General features: G+C 34.9%; 1 protein-coding gene across 1 annotated transcript; it reads left to right on the top strand.

The window, feature by feature from the left end:
• Window positions 1–6,922: 6,922 nt before the first annotated feature.
• LOC148873775 (cyanidin 3-O-galactoside 2''-O-xylosyltransferase FGGT1-like) lies at window positions 6,923–8,914 on the top strand. Its single transcript, XM_088974147.1, has one exon. It carries the CDS (start codon window positions 7,331–7,333, stop codon window positions 8,717–8,719), a length of 1,389 nt encoding a protein of 462 aa, XP_088830273.1. The 5' UTR covers window positions 6,923–7,330; the 3' UTR covers window positions 8,720–8,914.
• Window positions 8,915–22,071: the final 13,157 nt, after the last annotated feature.

Below are 22,071 nucleotides of genomic sequence, written 5' to 3'. Positions count from 1 at the left end.
AAGAATAATGGGGAGAAGGACCCCAAACATCCAAGTAAATAATCTCTAATGGTGTTGAGACAGCAGATGAAGTGGATGTGAATGGTAGCCATTGCCTCTTTCCAAGCTGACACGAGTCACAAAACTATAGCTTCTTATTGGAAATGGGAAGATGAAACTTAGACATAATATGGTTTGTTATTTTAGGACACGGATGGCCGAGTTTATGATGCCAAACCGTAGCAGTAGTATGCTCACCAATGAGAGCAAAACCTCCATTATTGATACTAGTACTAGGTGATAGTTGGCTTACAGAAATCAAGTTCTTTGTAATATGGGGAACGTGAAGAATGTGACGTAATGGAAAGAACCAGTAGAAGTGTTCAAAACAAAAAAGCCAACGTGAGAAATTTACAAACCTTCCTCGTTACCAACTACAATCTGATCGTTGCCTTGATATTCATCATATGTGGATAGATTTTGGAGATCAGGTGTGATATGGTTTGTTGCCACAAAGTCGGGGTACTGATTTGGATCAGGGGATGTAGAAGAGGAGGAAGCCATGAGGGCAGAACAATGTTGATTAGGTGCAGAACAAGTAAGAGCAAGATACCATCGGCAAGTTGCTGCAATGTGACCCACATAACCATAGAGTTGGCAATTAACCTGCGATTTTTGGAAGTTGGTGTTGTTGTAGGGCCGAATCAAAAACCTCATAATTGGATGCTGCCAATGAGTCTGCAATACCTTTGACATGTTGAATGTATTCAGACATGGAGAGAGTTCATTTCTTCTCCTGTGCCAATTCGAGCTTGCGATCATGGATCCTTGCTTTGTTGGAGGGTGAGAATAGGCGATGAAGAGTGTTCCATAAGATTTGGAGGAGGAACAACCAACTACTTGGGCTAAAACAAGTTCTGTAAGAGACAAAAGTAACCAACTAAGGATCAACTAATCCTATTCCTGCTAGAAAAAATACAAGGGATTGACTATATGTTGTCTAGCGGAATCCTCAACATGTTGTGGTGGACAAGGAAATGATCCATCAACATAGCCAAAGATACGATGCTCACGTAGTGCCAGAACCGTCTGGGCAATCTAGAGAAGAAAATTGATATGATCAAGTTTAACAGAGATTAAATTGGTAAGATGGGAGAGGGTAATTCACGGAACAACAAAATGCTGAGTTTGGGAGTCGCTTTGGGAAGAGGATGTAGTAGACGGAGAATTCCCAAAAGTAGTCATGGCTGAGGACGTTGGTCTTGAAGGCTCTGATACCATAAAAGGTCAAAAGAAAATAGAGATAACAAAAAGTTTTCATCTTATATTGATTGAGTGATTTACAATAAATTTATAGATTACATTGACAATTGTACAGAAAGAATTTGAATTTGAATGGAGACATGCACACCGAGAGCCTCTCATGAATGGGGAGAATCATGCAAGACGTTATGTAATGGTTTTGTCTTGCCTTTCCATAATAGTTTCCTTAATACCTACCCATCTCGAGTGTAGGTTGTACCTGACCTTGTACAACCCATCACAATCTACAACAACAAATTAAAACACAGCCAAAAGAAATAACAAAAAACCATCATTCACAGGTTCCCTGAAGATAGACGATCGCCGGCTTGTAAGAGTTGTTGTTCTATCCTACACAAACAAATGGGATCTTATGATTTGTAATGAGTCGAGATGAAGGTAGATGGCTTGCGATTATACCTGTTCATGGGCTAGGCTTTCACTCTGTATTAACAGAATTTTCTAAGGCCCGAGCCCGAGCCTGACCCTCATAAAAAGCTTGAAGCCCGGGCCTGGGCCCGAGCCTGAAATTTAGCCCATAATGTTAGCGGCTGAATATAGAGAGAGAGAGAGAGAGAAAGAGATTATAAAGAAAAGAATAAAAAATGTATATATTAAATTATAAATATATATTTTAATAAATATTATATTATTTATATATTTTATATAATATATACAATACATATTATATATTTTATAAAATATATAATGTTGAGTCGGGCTCGGGCTGGGCTTTTTTGACAAATCCCGAGCCCAGCCCGAAACACAGTTGGGCTTACTGTGTTAGGCCCGAGGTCAGGCCCGCGGACCTAATCACATGACCAAGCCCGACCGAGGTGCGGGCCGGGCCATCGGGCTACCCGGCCCATGAACAGGTCTACTTGTGATTGTAGAGGATAGAAAATAGATGTCTTTAATGAGTAGAGAGATTTGTAATAAATAGGCTAAAATCAACGTGGGGCAAACTTGTGTGGTCTGAATGTCGAATCCTCCTACCCAAAAGACAAAAAGTAAGAGGGTGTGAAATGTAGCCATTGGTAGAGGTGTAAATTGGGCCAGGCAACGAGACCATGCCAGGCCCAACACGATGGTCTAGGCCATTCTAGGCCTGAGGTTTCAGGTTCATAGGTTGGCACAGCCCAACCCATGGCACGACACGGCCTGACGGCAAACTGGCCATGCCAAGCCAGCACAATGGTTTGGGTCGTGGTGGGCCTAGGGTTCCAAGTCCACGGGTCGGCACATCCCAACCCGCGGCACAACATGGCCTACAGAACCATAGCAGGCCATGTTGGGCCTACCCAATGAACTAACCGTTGGGGGGCTCCAAACAGCTAGTTTCGACTTTTTGGAGGTTTTTTCTACAAAAATACCCCCCAACAGCTATAAATAACTCTATAAGGTGGGTATTTATGTATTTTGGTTTTGGGTGGAGAAAGAATGACACAAATGCTCCCCAACAACTATATAACATCTAGTTTGGGGGGGGCATTTTGGGTAAAGTGATAAATGATTTTATAATAACCAAAGTACCCCTCCCAATAACTAAAAAAAGTTAGTTTTTAAGGTATTTTGGGCAATTGAATTATTTTCAATTCCTATAAATAGTCCAATCCTCCACCATTATCATCACACCAATTCAACAATTTTCTTAATCTCTTCTCTAGTTCTCATACTTTCTCAAATCTGAATCTCTCATACATTCTCTGATTCTCCAATTCTCAATTTTATTGAAGTTTCAACAAGAAGAATGCTTGCTCAACAACTCAAGTCTCAAATTAGCAATTTGAGAGGCTTGGACTCTTGGAATTGAAAGGCTTCAACCATTGAAATCAATTTGGGTAAGTGCAATTAAATTGTTTTTCATTTTTTAGAATTAAAAAAAAATGGTTGGCTCCTCTCAAAATAAAATCCCCAACATGTTCAATGCGATGATATTCAGTCACAACATGGTAGTATTAGCATCAATACGAATGTTATTGATATTGACGGAACCTCCACCCCTAGTGCAAATACTAAGGAAAAGGAAAAGAAGGCAACTAAGTTGATTAGTCTGGTTTGGAAAACATTTAAAGTAGAGGATGTTAAGGGAAAGGGAAAAAGAGTTGTTTGCCAAAAGTGTAGGAAATACTTTAGCTATTGTATCAAGGGTGGAACTGGCCATTTGGGCATACATTTGCTCACCCATGAGAAAGAAGAAAAAGAAGAAGGGAGAGATACAACACAAACACAAATCGGATGGGGGAGTTTGGGTGCTTTTAAATATTCTCAACAAAAAATGAGACATAAATTAGCAAAAAACATTGTACATGCTATATTTGTGTTACCGGTTATTTATTGATGAAAATTGGCTTTTAAATAAAAGAATTTTAAGTTTTACTAGGTTTGAATGGCCACATACTAGCCCAACTATTGCTGCAAGTAATAATAATGATTTAACAATAAATATTTATTAGTTTTGATAATGCTAGTAATAATGATTTAACAATACATATTTTAAAATCTCAATTAAAACCATGTTTAAATGGTAAATTATTTCATATCATATGTGCATGTCACATCTTAAATTTATGTATTCAAGATGCTTTAAATATTATTTCTATTCATATTTTTAAAATTAGAAATTGAATTTTATATATTAAAAGTTTTGGAACAAGAAAACAAGAATTTAAATATTTATGTCAAAATTATGGTTTAAAATATAAACATTTTATATTAGATATTAAACATAGGTGGAATTTTACCTATGCTATGTTAGAAAGTTGTATTTCTCAAAATGGGATTCAGTTAGTGCAAAGCCCGTTCAAACAACCATCATAGCCTTACAATGGGAATATCTCCCCATGAAGTAAAGAATAAAAGTACGGAGATGATCTTGATGCAAGGCTGTAAAGGCTGTTCGAACAGTGTTCGAACGGGCCTTACACTGACTAAATCTGATCTAGTATTTCTCACAAACAAATTCTTAGTGATTTTTATAATGTAAAAATGCCCACTGATATTATATTTGAGGAAGACTAGGAAATAGCAATTTGTATAAGAGATTTTTTTAAATATTTTTATGATGCAACTAATGAATTATCAGGTATTTATTATCCAACTAGTTGTAATTTAACTTATCAATTAATGATGATTCATGGTTGTTTTGCAAATTATAGAAAGAATCCATAATTTAAAAGTATTATTAAAATAATGGAAAATAAATTTAAAAAATATTGAGAGAACATTTATCCTCTTTATTGCTTAGCTACAATATTAGATCATAGGATTAGGAAAAATGGTTTAGATATTTTACTTGAAACATATTGTGAAAATATGAATATTGAAATTGGAAAATAAAATAGAAGAAATTAATAGTTTATTATTTGAAATGTATAGGGGTGTAAGTCAGGCGTGTTCGACTGGGTTTATGGTCAACCCAGGCCCAACCCTAAAATTTGGGCTTAAGGCCCAAGCCCGAGGTCAAGCCTGACTTTCCCAGCCTATCTTGTAATTTGATGCACTCGGGTTGGGCTCGCGCCTAGGCCGTGTTTGGGTTGGTCAATGAACCCACTTTAAAATTATACATATATGAATGTATTTATGCACATATATTTATGTATGTATGTATGTATGTATGTGGGTAAATATGTATGCAAGATATCTATACAAATGTTATATATACAAATATGTATGTATATATATGTAAATATGTATGCAACACATATATATGTATAAATGTATATAATTGGGTCGGGCTCGGGCTGGGTTCGAGCTACCTAAGGGCTAGGTCGAAGCCCGACCCGAAAAATATAAAAGCCCAACTTTTTGGGTCTGAGCCCAACCCGAGGACCGAAAATCCAAGCCCAACCCATGTGAAATTCCGGGTAGGCTAGTTTAGGCTCGGACTGGGCCCACCCAAGTTGCACCCCTAGCATCTTCCACTTCTGAACTTGAGTCTAGTAGTGGAAGAGAAAAACTTTTTTATTTAATAAGAGGTAGGAATCCACTGCCTCGACAACAAGTTCATTTACTAAACTTAATTTTTATCTACAAGAAAAAAAATTTTACTTTAGGTGATTCTTCCTTCACCTCAGAGGGAACAAATAATTTTGATATTTTACCTTGGTGGAGTGAGCATGCAAAAAATCATCCGGTTCTCACCGCCATAGCACGTGATCTACTAACCCCTCCGATGTCTACAGTTCCATCGGAGTCTTGTTTTAGTGCAGGTACCAGGGTGTTGGACGACACGAGAAGCTATATAAATTATGAAAGTCCAGAGATGTGCATCTGCTTTAATGATTGGTTGGATCCTGAAGTAGATGATCAAACTCAAGAAAAATAGGAGAAAATGATGAAATCAATATTTTTTGTATACTCAATAGTTGTATAGCATTTTTTTTAATTATTGTAAATTTTGTTTTAATTTTATTTAATATATTTGATATTTTTATAACGTAATTTTTTATTTTCAATTTGTAATTATATTATATTTTTTATATTTTATTAATTTATTCTGTTTTCCAATTTTCATATTTCATTCACCCAACCATTGTATGCTTTGTATCATTCAAATTTAAATGAAATAAAATTCCTATTTTTCCTCAAATTTGTTATTCACATTGAGTCATTGTCTCTTTGACTTCTTATTTGATTATGTATTTTTTTTATTTCTTTGTTAGATTTATTATTTTTTTAAATAGTTCCCATAGGAAAGTTAAATATTTTAGTTTTACTTAAAAAATAAATAAAAAATAAAAAAACAAAAAAAAAACTAGTTTGGCCTGGTTCAACCCACGCCCAAGGCCCAACCTGTGGCCAGCCTGGCACGATCCTAACCCATGGCATGGCCTACAGCTCACGGCACAGCACAGCGAGGCACGGACTTGCACAAGATTAGGTCATGGCCCGTGCTAGGCCGACCCCTCAAATTATCCCTAGGGAGGGTGGCACGACCCAAGATGGCCTGCAAGCCGACACAACCTGTTTTACACCTTTAACCGTTGGACCTTATTATTTCAGTTCCCTTTCTGTTTCTGTTTTTGTTTTCCACACCAGTTATCTTTTCTTTACCTCCCAAAGAAATGGGTTGGGTGCTTTAGTTGGATCTCCTTTAACTTGAAGGGCCACTATAATAGAGAACTCTGGTCTCATTGGCAAGTTGGTGAATTATCCTATTAGGAAATGGGTAAATTTGGCTACCACAACTGCAAGATTTTACTGAAGAAACTTGAGGAGCTCACCTGAAGAAAGGCTGTGCAGCGATGAGTTCATCTGCAAATGACAATTCATTATCATTAATTCCTCAAATTTTTTTATCATATGAATTTTGTTTTGAATATTTGAGGAATAGTATTGGATAAATTTGACATTTTTTTGTTTTCCGTTGGTGGTTAATAATGATTTCAAATGTTAAAAACAGTAAGAGTATTTTAAAATAATATGTAAACAATAAAGATAGAATTAGTCAATTAATCGTTTAAGAAATTTGCCCCTTTCTATTTTAAGAAGCACCTACCTATTGAAATCTTACATCTAAAAACCAAACATCTATTTATAGAGAGATTAGTTGAGAGCAATAGGATATATTTTTGGAGAGGGAAATATTTTAGGAACATCTCTTAATTAATTGGAATGTGTCATAGGAAGAGGGAGAGCCACATGGAGAAGGAGAAAAGGAGGAAAGAGAGAGGTTAGTAAAGAAGACCTGGGAATTGGAATCTTACATCTAAAGACCAAGTGTAGAGAAATATGAGAGATTTTAGGAGAGGGTATAGTTTAATTAATTGGGATGTGTCATAGAAAGACTGGGAAAGGGAGAGCCACGTGGCTACACGAGAGGGATGAGAGGGAGAAAGGGAGAAAAGAGAGGTCAGTTAAAGAGCACCTATGTATTGGACTCTTATATCAAAAAACCCGGTGTGTATTGGCCATTGGGAGAGAGTTCAGTTAAGAGCAACACGTGAGATTTTGGGAGAGGGACTTGTTCATTTGTACGAGTTTTGAGCAATCAGTTTTACTTTCTTCCTCCTTTCCGTTGTTGTTTCCTTTCTGTGATAGGAAGATAATGGGCACTGATAGCACCTTTCATGTGGTGATGTATCCTTGGTTCGCCTTTGGCCACCTGACTCCATTCCTCCACCTCTCAAACAAGCTCGCCGAGAGAGGCCACCGGATCTCTTTTCTGTTGCCCACCAAAGCACGAGCCAAGTTGGAAGCCTTCAACCTCCACCCTGATCTCATCCGCTTCGTCCCTCTGGTAGTCCCACACGTGGATGGTCTTCCCGCCGGCGCTGAGACCACCAACGATGTGCCCCTCCATTTGCAACCCCTCATCATGTCTGCCATGGACCGAACCCAACCCGACGTAGAAGCGGCCTTGAAAGACCTCAAACCTGACTTCATCTTCTTCGACTTCACCCACTGGATTCCACCCTTGGCTCGCCGGCTCGGTATCAAGTCCATTCAATACTGCATCACCAGTGCAGCAACGATCGCCTACCTCTTGGCTCCCGCCAGCATCAAGCTCGAAGAGGGTGCCCAATTATCTGAAGATGATCTCATGCACCAACCTCCGGGGTTCCCGCCTTCTTCATCGATCAAGCTCCATCGCCATGAAGCCCGTAAAATGACGTTCATCACCTACAGGGAGTACGGGAGTGGAGTCTCCTTCCATGAACGGATAACGTGGGCTCTAAGAGACTCCGACGCCGTCTGCTTCAGGTCTTGCAGTGAGATTGAAGGTCCCTTTTGTGAATATCTTGAGAAACAGTACGGGAAGATTGTCCTATTATCCGGGCCAATTCTTCCCGAGCCGCCTACGTCGTCCTTGGAAGAACGATGGGCCAAGTGGCTCGACGGTTTCAAGGCAGGTTCGGTGGTGTATTGTGCTTTTGGAAGCGAGTGTTTCTTGGAGAAGGATCAGTTTCAAGAACTAGTGTTGGGTTTTGAGCTCACCGGATTGCCATTCTTTGTGGCACTAAAGCCGCCCATAGGGACGGAGACAATGGAAGAGGCATTGCCGGAGGGGTTCACCGAAAGGGTTCGAGGAAGAGGCGTGGTTGAGGGTGGCTGGGTTCAACAGCAACTGATATTGGGTCACCCTTCTATTGGGTGCTTTGTGAGCCACTCTGGATGGGCATCTCTGATCGAGTCGCTAGTAAACCAGCCTCAACTGGTGTTGTTGCCATACTCGGGCGACCAGTTTGTCCACGCGAGGCTGATGAGTGGAGACCTGAAGGTCGGGGTGGAAGTGGAGAGGAGGGAGGAGGATGGGTGGTTCACAAGGGAGAACGTGTGCAAGGCGGTGAAGATGGTAATGGACGAAGACAACGAGGTAGGGAGAGAGGTCCGAGCAAACAGACTGAGGTTGAGAGATGTATTTTTAAAAGAAGGCTTTGACTCTTCTTACATTGATGGTTTTATAGAGAAGCTACGAACTCTGATCAAGCAATGAATTAATGGTGGTGGAATTGAGGCTTCATATTTTTTTGTACTTAGGGGGGCTTTCATGTTGGATCAAATTGAAGACTACTCAGGGATGATCTTTATCTGTTTCATGTTGTTGGAAGCTTGACTATATATAAATATAAATTTCTTCGTCTGTATAAAAAAGAAGAAGAACGAAGAAAATGAAGATATCCATTATTCACTCTTGCCTCTCCTGTTTCCTAAGCAGTTAAGAACCAACCAACTTTCTCCGTCGACTGCAATTTGTTCCACGTGCTTACTGTATGAGAGATGTCGCCAATGTGTGCCCTTATAGTGCCTTGGGATGGGATTGAATTGGATTGTTGGAGGCCTCAACCTGAGTTCAATTTCAGTAGGGTTGAAGTTTGAACATCAACCTAAAAAAAAAAGAAATTAAAGCCTTAATACAATGCTAATTATGTGTTGCCTGTGTTATTCATGCATGGAAAAAGAAAAATGAACCCCAATAACCTTTTAAGTCCCTAACCTTCAATTCAATCTCTCTAGCTTGCCACTGGACTTAACCTAGCTCAATTTCGCTCATTCCATGTTCCAAGCACTCCACTGGTGAACATGTAACCAGGTTGAATATCAACCTAGCTAAAAGAAGGGCTACCCTGTTGTGTAGCCCACATGAACCAAAAAGGAAGAAACAAACTGAAAGAATAAATAAATCCCTTGCATGAATTCACGGAAGGAGAAAAAATAAATCCCATTACCCTTGACCTTTAAGTTGAATCAGATTCATGCTTCCTCGACCCTAATTAACCTGGTTTAAGTTTTAACCTAAACTCTTTTAGCAGACTGCAGGGGTTAAATGAAGAACAGTGGAGAGAGAGAGAGAGACGTGTCATGCTAAAATCATTTTTCAATGGTTAGCCAAAATTTCCTCACATTGCTTCCCAACCCCCAATTCCCTCAGAATTTTGTGAATTTTGAATTTAAAAAACAAAAGAAAAACATGAGCTCTTTAAAATCACCCACAACCATTTCAGTTTCCCTTTTTAGGGCACCTTTTAAAACAAGCCCATGTATAATGTATCACATGTCTCTTCTAATTCATCTTATTAATAAGTTCTTTTTTTTTTAATTTTTCACATTAATAATTTCTGCAGTGACAATGACAAGGATAGGAAGAGTCCCAAATAAATCACAGTTGAATAGACTGATCTCCTAAAGCTATCACTAGGGCTGTTCATAAGAAGTCCTAACCCAACCAAATCGACCAACCCGAACCGATCCAACCCGAGTCGGCCGGGTTATCTTCAGCATCGGTCGGTTTCGGATTGTAAAACATCATAAACTGATGGTTTGGGTCAGTTTCGGTTTTTACACAAGAAAACCAAAATCGGCACAAACTGAACCAACTTAATAGTTAGTAGTTAGTTCCTACTTCCTAGTTAGTAGTTACAACCTACTTAGTTCCTACTAAACTAAGTTGTCTCTATCCTAATTACAACCTAACTTAATTTCTAGTCTTCTAGTTAGGAATAACATTAATGGCAAGTATTGTAAGACAACTAGACAAGGAATTTTTTTAGAAAAGTTTAAAGAAAAGAATCAAAATATCCTAGTTTCTATGGTCTTTTACACCAAATAGGCAACCATTTACAATTAGAATTAGGTGTCTTTTTTTACTTAGATTAGAAGGTTTCTTGAAATATACAAATTTTAGTCTTCTTTCTCTAATACAGTTTGACTTTCTATTTTCTTGATAACTTCTATTCTAAGTTTCTAACTTGGTCCGCCCCCATTATTGCATTTGAGTTTCTGTCAACATGGTTGAACTTAGAGCCAAAACTGACCCAACTCGATTCAAACCGACCAGGTTGGTTTTGCTTAACACTAGGTCGGTTTCGGTTTCAAGTTCAGGTAACCCGACCAGGTTGGGTTAAAAATCACTCCACTACCTCTCTTTTTTCACTCTGTGATGCTTATATTGTACAATTCTTCAACTTTCTCTATACTTTGTAATCTGTACTTCTACAAATACATACACTCAACTCATCGATTGTCAATAAAATCTATAGTGAGTTCTTTCACATTAATTCAATTTTTGTTTTATGGTATCAGAGCGAGGCTTCAACATGTCAAGCTCAACTTCCACATTTCCCACTACAACCCGGTCAACAAGCACTATTGTGAATCTGAATCTCCCATATATGGTAAGTCATTTGGTTTCTATTAAGTTAGATCCCATTAACTATCTATTGTGGTGATCTCAATTTTGTTGCTTTGTTCAAAGGTTTTATAGAGTGTACTAGTGAGGACCCGTGCGATGCACAGGATTTATTAAGCAAAACTAAATAATAGAAAGAATTATTTACTAAAAGACCCCTTATAGTTTCATAGATTTACTAAAATCTACCCTATATTTAGCATTTTACTAAAACACAACTTATAGTTCACAATGGATTTAATCAATATTTCATTAGATGACAGTGGAAAATGACAGTTGTAGACAAGGTGGTGGTTCGGATAGGGGGATGGTCTCCTTAAAGGACAATGGAAGATCGGGGTCAGGGAGCCAACTGAAAGATGAGGAAGCAAGGGACGAAGAGAAGGCTGAGTAGGAATTCCAGTGATAGGGTTAATTAGTGGTTGAATGAATGAATTTTGTTGTGAGAGGGATCCCTATTTATAGGGAATGATCCTAAGATCCTGAAAAAGAATGAGCCAAAAGTGTTTGTTTTATACTAGGAAAGGGAATATTGGATTCGTTGTCGTTCATTAAGGAGCATTGTTGGGGTTTCACCACATATTCTTATGGGATCTATCAAGGATTGACTTTCCTTTCACCCAAAGATCCTCATAACCCACAAGTGCTTTGCACCTTACTTAACCGACGTGGCACTAGTGATGTCACTACTTCGTGGGCAGCCTCTTATTAAACCTATGTGGCACCTTTTCACGCTCGTCGCTCGAGATTACATGTGTAGTAAATATTTAAGCCTGACTCTTAACAAATCGAGGTTCCATAGCGGTCCAGAGTTTAACGTAAGGCTGCAGTTATCTGAAGTTCATCGTCGATCTAGATGTGTATGAGGTTAATCGCAAGGCCGCACGTGCTCAGGGTTCATCGTGGGACTTAATGCATATAAGAACTCATTACAAGTTCAACTCGAGTCTATTTTGGGCTTGCATTAAGCATAGGGTCATCACAATCGTGTGATGAGTCGTGGATTTATCGCAAGCCTATGATGTACTATAAGTTCATCGCAAGGGAAAGATGAGTTATAAACTAATCATAGACATTCATATGGTATTAATTTAGTGTTTTCTACGCTCAGACAGACTGAGTGAGCATTATGTACCTACAACAGTGTTGATCCTAATGCTCATTTAAATAAATTTAATCAAAAGAAAATAAAAATAAAAATATCATTTTTGCCCTTAATAAGACATGAGCAACTACTCTATTGGCTATATTTGATCAATTTTGTTTTCCATACAAAAAAGTGTTAAGGGTATTTTTGAAATAAAAAAATCATGTGCCTAATGGCAAAACAAACACTCCTTAATGAAATGCTGATTAAGTAAATAAGTTGTAAAACATATGGGTGTGTTTTAGTAAAAAGAAAACTATAACATAGGTTTAAATAAATATGTAAAACTATAAGGTGTGTTCTCGTAAATGACCCTAATAGAACACATAAGAGTATACAATTTTTCTATATTTTCAACTTTTTAAATAATTAATAATTATTCATATTTTCTATACTACTTATAATAAATTTTTTATAATAAAAAAATAACAACAATTAATTTTAGTTAGGTTTATTCATCAAACTAATGAAATTGACCAACTCGACCGAGTTGGCCAATTTTCTAGTATTTTAGGTTGCCTTTGGTTCAAAATTTCGCAATTGGACCAAGTTGCATCAATTTCACTTTGGCCATTTGTAAATTGACCAAAATCGAACGACCTAACCATGGATATATATTAATATTTTATATTTTAAATATAATTCTTAATATGGAAAAATGGGAAATATTTCATATTTCTTAGTCTAAAATGTTTTATAACATAAATCTAATTTTTCAATTTATTTTTTAATAATTGTAGTGTAATTTTTCAAATTTAATTTAATTTTTAAGTTTAAATCTTTTGAATTGACTAACCAAACCAAAAAATTGACCCAAAATGGTACAACTTATGTGGATCGGTTTTTACAAAAAGTAAATCAATTTCAACTAACCAACTCCCCAACTTGATCAGGTCATTTGGTTGGCCAAATATCCTATGACCAAACCGAACCAATTCATGAACACATAATTTCAACTAAAATAATAGTCTCATCTTCGATAAATAACAGTAGTTTAATCTCCAATAATTATTGAAAATTTATAGCAAAAATATATAATTATTGGAAATATATTGATAATGAAAAAATACAATAATTACAAAAATATATTAACTTAGTCAATAAATAGAATAATCTCAAATAATAGTTTAATATATAATAAATATTAATCCATTAGTTATAACAAAAATATAATAAACATGGTTTTCAAAATCGGACTGGGCTGGACGGTCGAGCCAGAAAAACTGGGAACCGGTCAGGTGATCGGTTCTATTTTACTCCAAAATCATTAATTTCCCAAAACATTGATTTGGTCAGCAAACCGCTGACCCAAGCGGTTGAACCATTCAAACCATTCAGCGGTTTTGGTCTTTTTTTTTTTTTTGTCAAAACAGGCCATTTGTTCAGTTTGAATGGTCGGACCGTTTGACCCAAGAACCGAACATCTAACCAGTTCATTGTCTGATTCAATTTTAAAAACCTTGACAATAAATATAATAAATTAAATTTAAAATTTTCAGTAGTAGTAGTTTAATCCCCAATAATTATTGAAAACCATTGAAAATACATTACTGAAATACCATAAATATTAATTTTAGTATATATAATTATATAATAAATAAAGATTAAGAGTTTAAAATTATTATTCCTAAATATAAAATTGTTTGTAAGTTATTTTCTCGAATTATTACTTGATATAAGTGAAATTAGTTATTTACAATATTATGTAAAAATATTAAATTATTATTAATTTCAAAATTATGTTATAGTTATTTTTCTACTTTTCAGATTTTTTTAAATTTATTACATAATTTCTTTATTTTAACTATTTAAAACTAACTGAGCAAACCGAAAGTCAACCCAAACCAATACAAACTGATTTAGTTGGTTTTCACAAATGGTCAGTAGATTTTGGGTAACCAACTCCTCAACCTGACCTTGTTGATTTGGTTGACCAAATAGCCTACAACTGAACTAAACCAAGCCATCATCAACACCCCAAATTTCATCTAAATTAATATTTTAATCTCTAATAAATAAAAGTAGTTTAATCTCCAATAATTATTAAAACTTTATACTAAAAAATACACAATTATTGAAAATATATTGATAATGAAAATAAAATAAATAACTAATAAAAATAAAAAAAATTACAATAATTACAAAAATACAAACAAATACTAAAATTTATATTAAGATAATCAATAAATAATGTAATATCAAATAATAGTTTAATCTCTGATAAATATCAATGAATAAAGTACAAAAAATACAATAAATACAATACATATAATAAATTAAATTTAAAAAGGTATTTAATAGTAGTTTAATATCCAAAAATTATTGAAATTTTTCTATTAAATAAAAAAACAAATATAGATTTATACATAATTATTGAAAATATATTTATAAAAAATCTATAAATGATTGCTGAAAATACAATAATTATTAATTTTAGTATATAAAATATATAATAAATGTAGATAAAGATTTTAAAATCATTATTAATGAATATTATTTTTTTGAAAGTTATTTTCCAAGAATTATTAACTAATGTAAGTGAAATTGGTCACTTAAAATATTATTTAGTTATTTAAATAATATCCTTATTCTTTTTTATGAATGAAAGTACTTTATTAATCCAGAAATTAAGACAGTACAGAAAACCCATGAAGAGGCACGAGCTGTTACCTCTTCTAACAAAGTATTACATCAAATTAAAATAGGAAAATTAAATAAATAATATCCTTATTTAAATTCTATAATTTTAATTATTTATTGAATTCAACAATCTATAAAATTATAAATTATTCTATTATTACATAATTTCGTTATTAATTTTGTAAAAACATGAAATAATTATTAACTTGAATATTATGGTACCATTTTTTCTATTTTATTGCATAATTTCGTAATTTTATCTATTTAAAATATAGTTATGTTAAATATTTTGTTATTTAAATATTTAAACAATATATAAAATATTTAAAAAACACTTTATTTGAATTTAAGATATTTAGTTACTGAAATATTTAAATAATTAAATATTTTTCTATATAATTATTTATCTAATTTTTGTATTTTATTATTTAAGATATGTAGTTATTCAAATATTGAAATAGTATTTTATTTTTTAATGTTAAATTTATATTATTTGAATAACATTAAACTTGAATAGTCTGGAAAATCATAATTTATATTGTTAGTGCATAATTTCATAATGAATTTTGTACTACAAAACTATTAATAATATGAATATTATTAAATCAACTGTAATTATTTTTTTTTGTGTATATTAATTTTGTATAAATATTCAATTATTATTAATTTGAAAATTATGTTTTGATTTTTTATTTTATTGCATAATTTCGTTATTTTAACTATTTAAAATATAGATATGTTAAATATTTCATTAGTTAAAATATTTTGTTATTTAAGTATTTAAATAATATATAAAATATTTAAAATACTCAATATTTAAATAATTAAATATTTTTCTATGTAATTATTTAGCTATTTCAAAATTTTATTTTTAAGATATTTAGTTGTTGATATATTGAAATAATATTTTATTTTTTAATGTTAAATTTATATTATTTGAATATCATTTAATTTGAATAATATAGAAAATCATAATTTATATTGTTAGTACATAATTTCATGATGAATTTTCTAGAAATATAAAACTATTAACAATATGAATATTATTAAATCTATTATAATTATTTTTTTGTGTTTTTAATAATTATATAAAGTTTATTGGAGATAATTTGGAGAGAAATTTTATAATTAACAAAAACTTTCTAAAATATAGATAAAAAGTGGCAAAGCGGATAAATAGGAATTAGAGATAATTTGGAGTGAAATGCTCTAGTAAATTAGAGATAAGTTAGGAGATAAATAGGAATTGGAGATGATTTAGGAAAAAGTGGGGGAGGTAGTTTAGGATAAATTTTAGGAGAAGAGATTGTTGGGAACGTGTGGGTAAGAGAGATTTTAGATAAATTTTCATGAGGAATGAGAGAATCTCATTGGTTCTTTAAAAAATGACATGGAATAAAAAATAAAAAATGAGAAAATTTCTTCACTGCCTTGTTTATATATATATATATATATAATCTTGCTTTCATGTTTGCTTCAAAATCATAGGCACGTATTATGCAACTCAGGTTTGAGTTGATTCATGTGAAGAAAATAAATTTATCCATGGTGGATTATCTACAAAAAGTTAGGTTGATATCTGATAATCTAGTTGTTGTTGGAGAGTCAGTTTCAGACTCTGAATAAATACAATTTGTTTTGGGTGGGCTTGGCCTAGATTATGAGTCTTTGGCCACTCCATTGTTGTTGCGTGCTAGTGAGCACACCTTTGGTGATATTCAAGCTCTACTCACCAACCATGAACTTAGGTTGGAACACACCCAGATTCTATTTGAATTTTTTCAACCACAAGATAATATGGCTATTCAAAAACATTATCAAGTTTTTAGGACTAATGACTACAAAAACATTATCAAGTTTTTAAGACTTTTGATGGAAAGGGTAAGAAACCAAATCCCTTTCAAGGAGTCAAATGCCAAATATGTCACAAGCTAAACCATACAGCCTATAAGTGTAGAGCGAGGTTCGACAAAGATTTTTGTCTAGGAAAGAGCACTCCTACTGCATATACTGCTTCTACAAGGCCAGTGATTGACAACAATTGGTACTAGATTCAGGTGTCAATCATCATATGACAACTAACCTTGCCAATTTGCACTTGCAATCTGAGTACTCTGGACCAGAACAAATCACTATTGGAAATGGAGAAGGTTTGACAATTAAACACACTAGGTCTGCTATTATTTCTTCACCATCACATTCCTTTGTTCTAAAAGATATTCTTCATGTACCTAAGATTTGCAAAAACTTGTTGTCAGTATCTAAATTTGCTAAAGATAATAGTTATTATTTTGAGTTTCACTCAGACAAATTCTTTGTGAAGGATCAACAGACAAGGAAAGTCATGTTGGAGGGGTGTACCAGAGATGGTCTCTATGAGTTACAGGCGGGAGCATGTAAAGTATCTAATCCAGGTGGTTCTCTCTCAACATTTCTAAGTGTCAGAATTTTGATGAATAAATGGCATGAGCGGTTGGGTCACTATGCACCTCGCATTGTAAGGCGCGTTCTCAACTCTAGCTCGTTGTCGGTATCTAAAAATAAAATGATGGATTTTTGCCATGCGTGTCCTCTTGGCAAAAGCCATAAGTTACCATTTACAATTAATGAGTCCTTATACAATGCTCCTTTTGACTTGTTGTTTTGCAATGTTTGGGGAGCATCGCCTGTAACTTTTGTCCACACATTTAACTACTATCTTCTCTTTGTTGATGCTCATTCTAGATACCAATGGATTTTTCCGAATCAGATGCCCTTGACACCTTTGTCAAATTTAAGTTGCAAGTTGAAAATTATTTCAACACCAAGATTAAATCTATTCAAATAGATGGAGGGTGAGAGATTGTCAAATTTAAATCTTTTCTGAATCAATGTGGCATCTTGCATCATTTTTCTTGTCCTCATGCCCAGGAACAAAATGGGTGTGTTGAGAAACACCATAGACAAATAGTTGAAATGGAAATAACTTTACTAGAGAAATCTGGTGTCCCAAAGAATTATTGGTGGAAATCATTTCAGACCTCTGTTTTCATTGCCAATTGACTTCCTACAAAAGTTCTTGCTATGAAATGTCCTTGGGAGGTATTATATCATACTAAACCTGATTATAGCATGTTGAAAGTGTTTGGTTGCACTTGTTATGCTCTTCTTCGACCTTACAACATGAAAAAACTTGAAGCTCATTCTGTTGCTTACGTATTTATGGGTTATCCTGTAGGCTATAGTGGGTACAGATGTCTCTATCTCTCTATGGGCAGAGCTTTTATTTCACAACATGTTCAATTTGATGGAGATACATTTCCCTTCGAGTCTCATTGTGCAAATTTAGTTGCTTCTAACTCTTATTCATCGATAAAGGACTCTACCACATCTATTGGACCTCCTCCTACCGTTGAAGCTTCACTATGTGATACTGTATCATCCTCCCCGTTATGGATGTCCATAATTCAGTTGCTTATACAATTTCAAGTGATAATGTTTCTACTTCCATTGTTGTCACATCATCAAGTTCTACTAGCTCTCATTCTGAAGCCACTCCTCTTGAGGTTGCTACTGAAAGTGCTACTACTACTCCACCACTTGTAACCAATATACACCCTACGATTACTCTTCGGAAGGCTGATATTTATAAACCCAAAGTCTTTTTTGCCTCTCATCACTTACTAGAAGTCGATGATGATGAGCCAACTTGTTTCAGTCAAGCCGACAAAAGTGCTCAATGGTGATAAGCTATGTCAACAAAAATTGATGCCCTTCAACGGAATGGAAATTGGACTCTTGTTCCACGTATTGATGATATGAACCTCAATGGTTGTAAGTGAGTTTTCAAAACCAAGAGAAACCCAAATGGCTCTGTCAGTCGTTATAAGGCATGACTTGTGGCCCAAGGTTACAATTAATGACCTGGGATTGGTTTTATTGAAACATTCAATCCAATTATAAAGCTAGCTATTATATGCATTGTTCTTACCATTGTTTTGTCCAAGAATTGGACTATAAAGCAGCTTGGTATTCAAAATGTGTTTCTTCATGGTGATCTTGAAGAAAATGTTTACATGAAGCAACCTCTAGGCTTTGTTGATCAAAAGTTTCCTACTCATGTCTGTCATTTACATAGGTCTCTTTATGGGTTAAAACAAGCTCCTTGGGCTTGGTTTCAAAAGCTTAGTACATTCTTAAGTCGGGCTAGTTTTAAGGCATCTATAGCAGATACTTCTTTATTTATACTTAAATTTCCTATGTGTGTCATGTCTATACTCATCTATGTCGATGACATTATTATCACTAATTCAAACTCCACTACTGTATCAAATCTTATTGCTACTATGAGTACCACCCTTGTTGTTAAGGACTTGGGTTCTTTACATTTTTTTTCTTGGAGTTGAAGTGGTTCGCAACTCCAACAACATCATTTTGTCTCAGAAACAATACATAGTGAATCTTCTTCAGAAAGCTCACATGGATGGTGCAAAACCTTATGGAATTTCCCATGGCATCCACTTGTAAATTTCAAGAGCACATTGGAAATGTTATTCCAAATCCCTCTTTATATAGGAGTATCATGGGTCCCTTGTAGTACTTAACTATAACCCATCCTGACATAACCTTTTCTGTCAACAAGGTATGTCAGTAAATGCATACTCCTACTGTGCTACTTCAGAATTACTTTGGCTTCAACCCCTACTTCGTGAACTTGTTATTCTTCCCGTTTCTCCTCATGTCCTCCGGTGTGATAATCTAGGTGCGACGTATTTAACTACAAATCTAGTTTTCCATGCTCGCACCAAGCATATAGAGATCGATTATCACTTTGTTCGGGAGCTAGTTGCTTGCAAGGCCTTAGATGTTCACTTCATCTCTAGTGCAGATCAGCCAACAGATATTTTTACTAAACCACTAGGCTCTTTCCAATTTTCTTTCTTGAGGAACAAGATGATGGTACATCCTCTCCCCATCTGCTTGCGGGGGGCTGATAAAGATAAGAAGAGTCCGATTACAACTGATAAGGATAGGAAGAGTCCGATTACAAGTCAACCAAGTAAATCACAGTTGAATAGATAACCACAGTTTGAACTGATATCTTAAAGCTATCACTCCACAAAGGTTATCTCTCTGTTTTCACTCTGTAATGCTTATCTTGTACAATTATTCAACTTTATCTGTACTTTGTAATCTGTACGCATACAGCCTATATATATACATACACTCAATTCACTGATTCTGAATAAAATCTATAGTGAGTTCATTCACAGAAATTCAGTTTTCGTTTTATGCAGTCCGAAGGTTTAATCTTTTTGAACCATTACTTAAATAATTCAAGCCACTTTCCAGTTTAACCCATATTTCAATTGGAAGAAAAACATTGGCAATTCGGATTCCAACTATCCAAACACAACATTGTGAATTGTGGGAAATACAAAAAGCCACTAGGTTATTCAAATGTGCCAAAAGCAAGAAAGGAATCTACATTAATTGGTTTCGATAGAAGAAAAGAAGAGTGGTCCATCCAAACTACAACAGACCAACGTCCTTTTGCAAAAAGGGAAATCCTAATGGGTTACTCTAGGTCTGGCATCAAAAGTTCAAAACCTTTAAACCCACAAAATTGCTGTGTCCGGCGAGGGATGGTCCTACCAAAGCATAATCCATTTGATTTTTTTTTTTAAATAATCCATTTGATTATTTCCCAACAATTAAAAAGGATTATGTCAAAACAATCCTTTAACGCCTCGTTTGGCTGCTAATAAACAAACCCCTATCATGTGGAAGTTATTCAGTATAACTATAGGAAATTTTATTTAAGATCAGAAATAGAAAGAAACAAACAAGACATTATATGACGATTGTATATTAAATTCTGAAATTTGAATATTTTATGTAGGGGTGGATATGAATTGTGCTTTTTATGAGTTATTCGAGTTCGATTCAGTTCAGCCTAAATTGAGATTCGAGCTCAATGTATACATACATGTAGAAATTTTGGCTCACAATTGAGGTCAAGCCAAACCAAATTCGAACTTACAAGCTTTTAAATCGAGCTGAATTCAAATTCGAGCCTCATTATTTTTTGATGAACCAAACTCAAATAATCAGATATTCAACTCAGTTCGGCTCAAATCCATCCTTACTTTTAAGCTATTCATTTGGTATTGTGTAGCCTGCGTGAAGATCACAGGAATTAATCCATCAAAATAGCTGCTTTATGGTCTTACTTTTCATGAGCTCCTGCTAAATGGAGGAAATCCTCCTTCTCACGGTGGATGACACTATCATGTTCATGATATTTCAAAAAGAAAATACAAATTTTATGACAACACCGATGGCACGGTTTCCATATGATAATATCTACCGTGAAAAGGAGGATTTCCTCCTTTTTTATCCTGTTTAGGTCCTAAGCCAAGGTGGTAATGGCCTTTTAGCTCTTGGGTGAGTGGGTGGTCAAGGTCGGCTGCTAGTTTATCAAGGGTTGGAATGCTCTGAAAGGAGATTGGAGCTTTCAGGGTGGAATTTTAACCTTTGGGACAATATTTTATTTCGAGAAGGACAAATCTCATCAAGAGGAAGGCAAAACAAGACCTGGTCCAAACGGTTTGTTCGTGAGGTTAGGGTTGGGATTTGGGAAGATACAAAATTGGAGGCCAAGAGCCTACTAAACCAGATAAGATTGGCCTTCTGAATTCAGATACAAGCAGACCCATTGGCCATTGCCATAGTCCATCATGGACCTATATATGGGCTTCTAGTTTTGGATTGATAATAGGTAATGACAGATAGAGTGGATGGGCCCCAAAACTGAGACATTGGGATCCAAAGATTTGGATTTAGGCCTTTGAATCGAGCCCATAAATCATTACAATTGGCAAAGGTTTGGACTAGAGAAAAATTTGGTCCACTACTCCACTCTGATTTCTGGAAGTTCGATGTTCCGGAAAAGTAAATGCATCAAATATGAACCAAGTTCTTTGCAGAAAAAAAAGGAGAAGAGCGATTGGTGGAGTCAAAGAGGCCACTTCAATTCCCAAATGAGTGGCTTTGAGTGGCTTATTCTGACGAAGAGATGGCAATGGCCAATAGGGATTCATCCCGTTGAAAACCTCTGGTTTGGTCTAGGAAAACCATATGAAACGAAACTTTGATTACCAAGCTTGCACCATTTTCCCCAAAGCCCAAAGTTCCAATTTCTCCTTTCTCAACCACTCAACAAAGCTTTATATCCGACTAGGATTGATTTCTACGTTGGGATATTAATAATTAGTCCATTATTTAACTGTTTGTGTAGCATTCTAAGATTTATCAGATTCTCTCCTGGATTAGATTCTTGTAAATATTCTGAGGCATTTGGTTCAGATTCGCCATGAAAATTATGTAGTCC

Source organism: Nelumbo lutea, chromosome 1 (genome assembly GCF_056320005.1).
Source record: "Nelumbo lutea isolate HS-2025 chromosome 1, American lotus-T2T, whole genome shotgun sequence".
Classification (NCBI taxonomy): Eukaryota; Viridiplantae; Streptophyta; class Magnoliopsida; order Proteales; family Nelumbonaceae; genus Nelumbo; species Nelumbo lutea.
The sequence above is the reverse complement of the archived record's forward strand: the minus strand, read 5'-3'. Positions and strand labels throughout refer to the sequence as shown.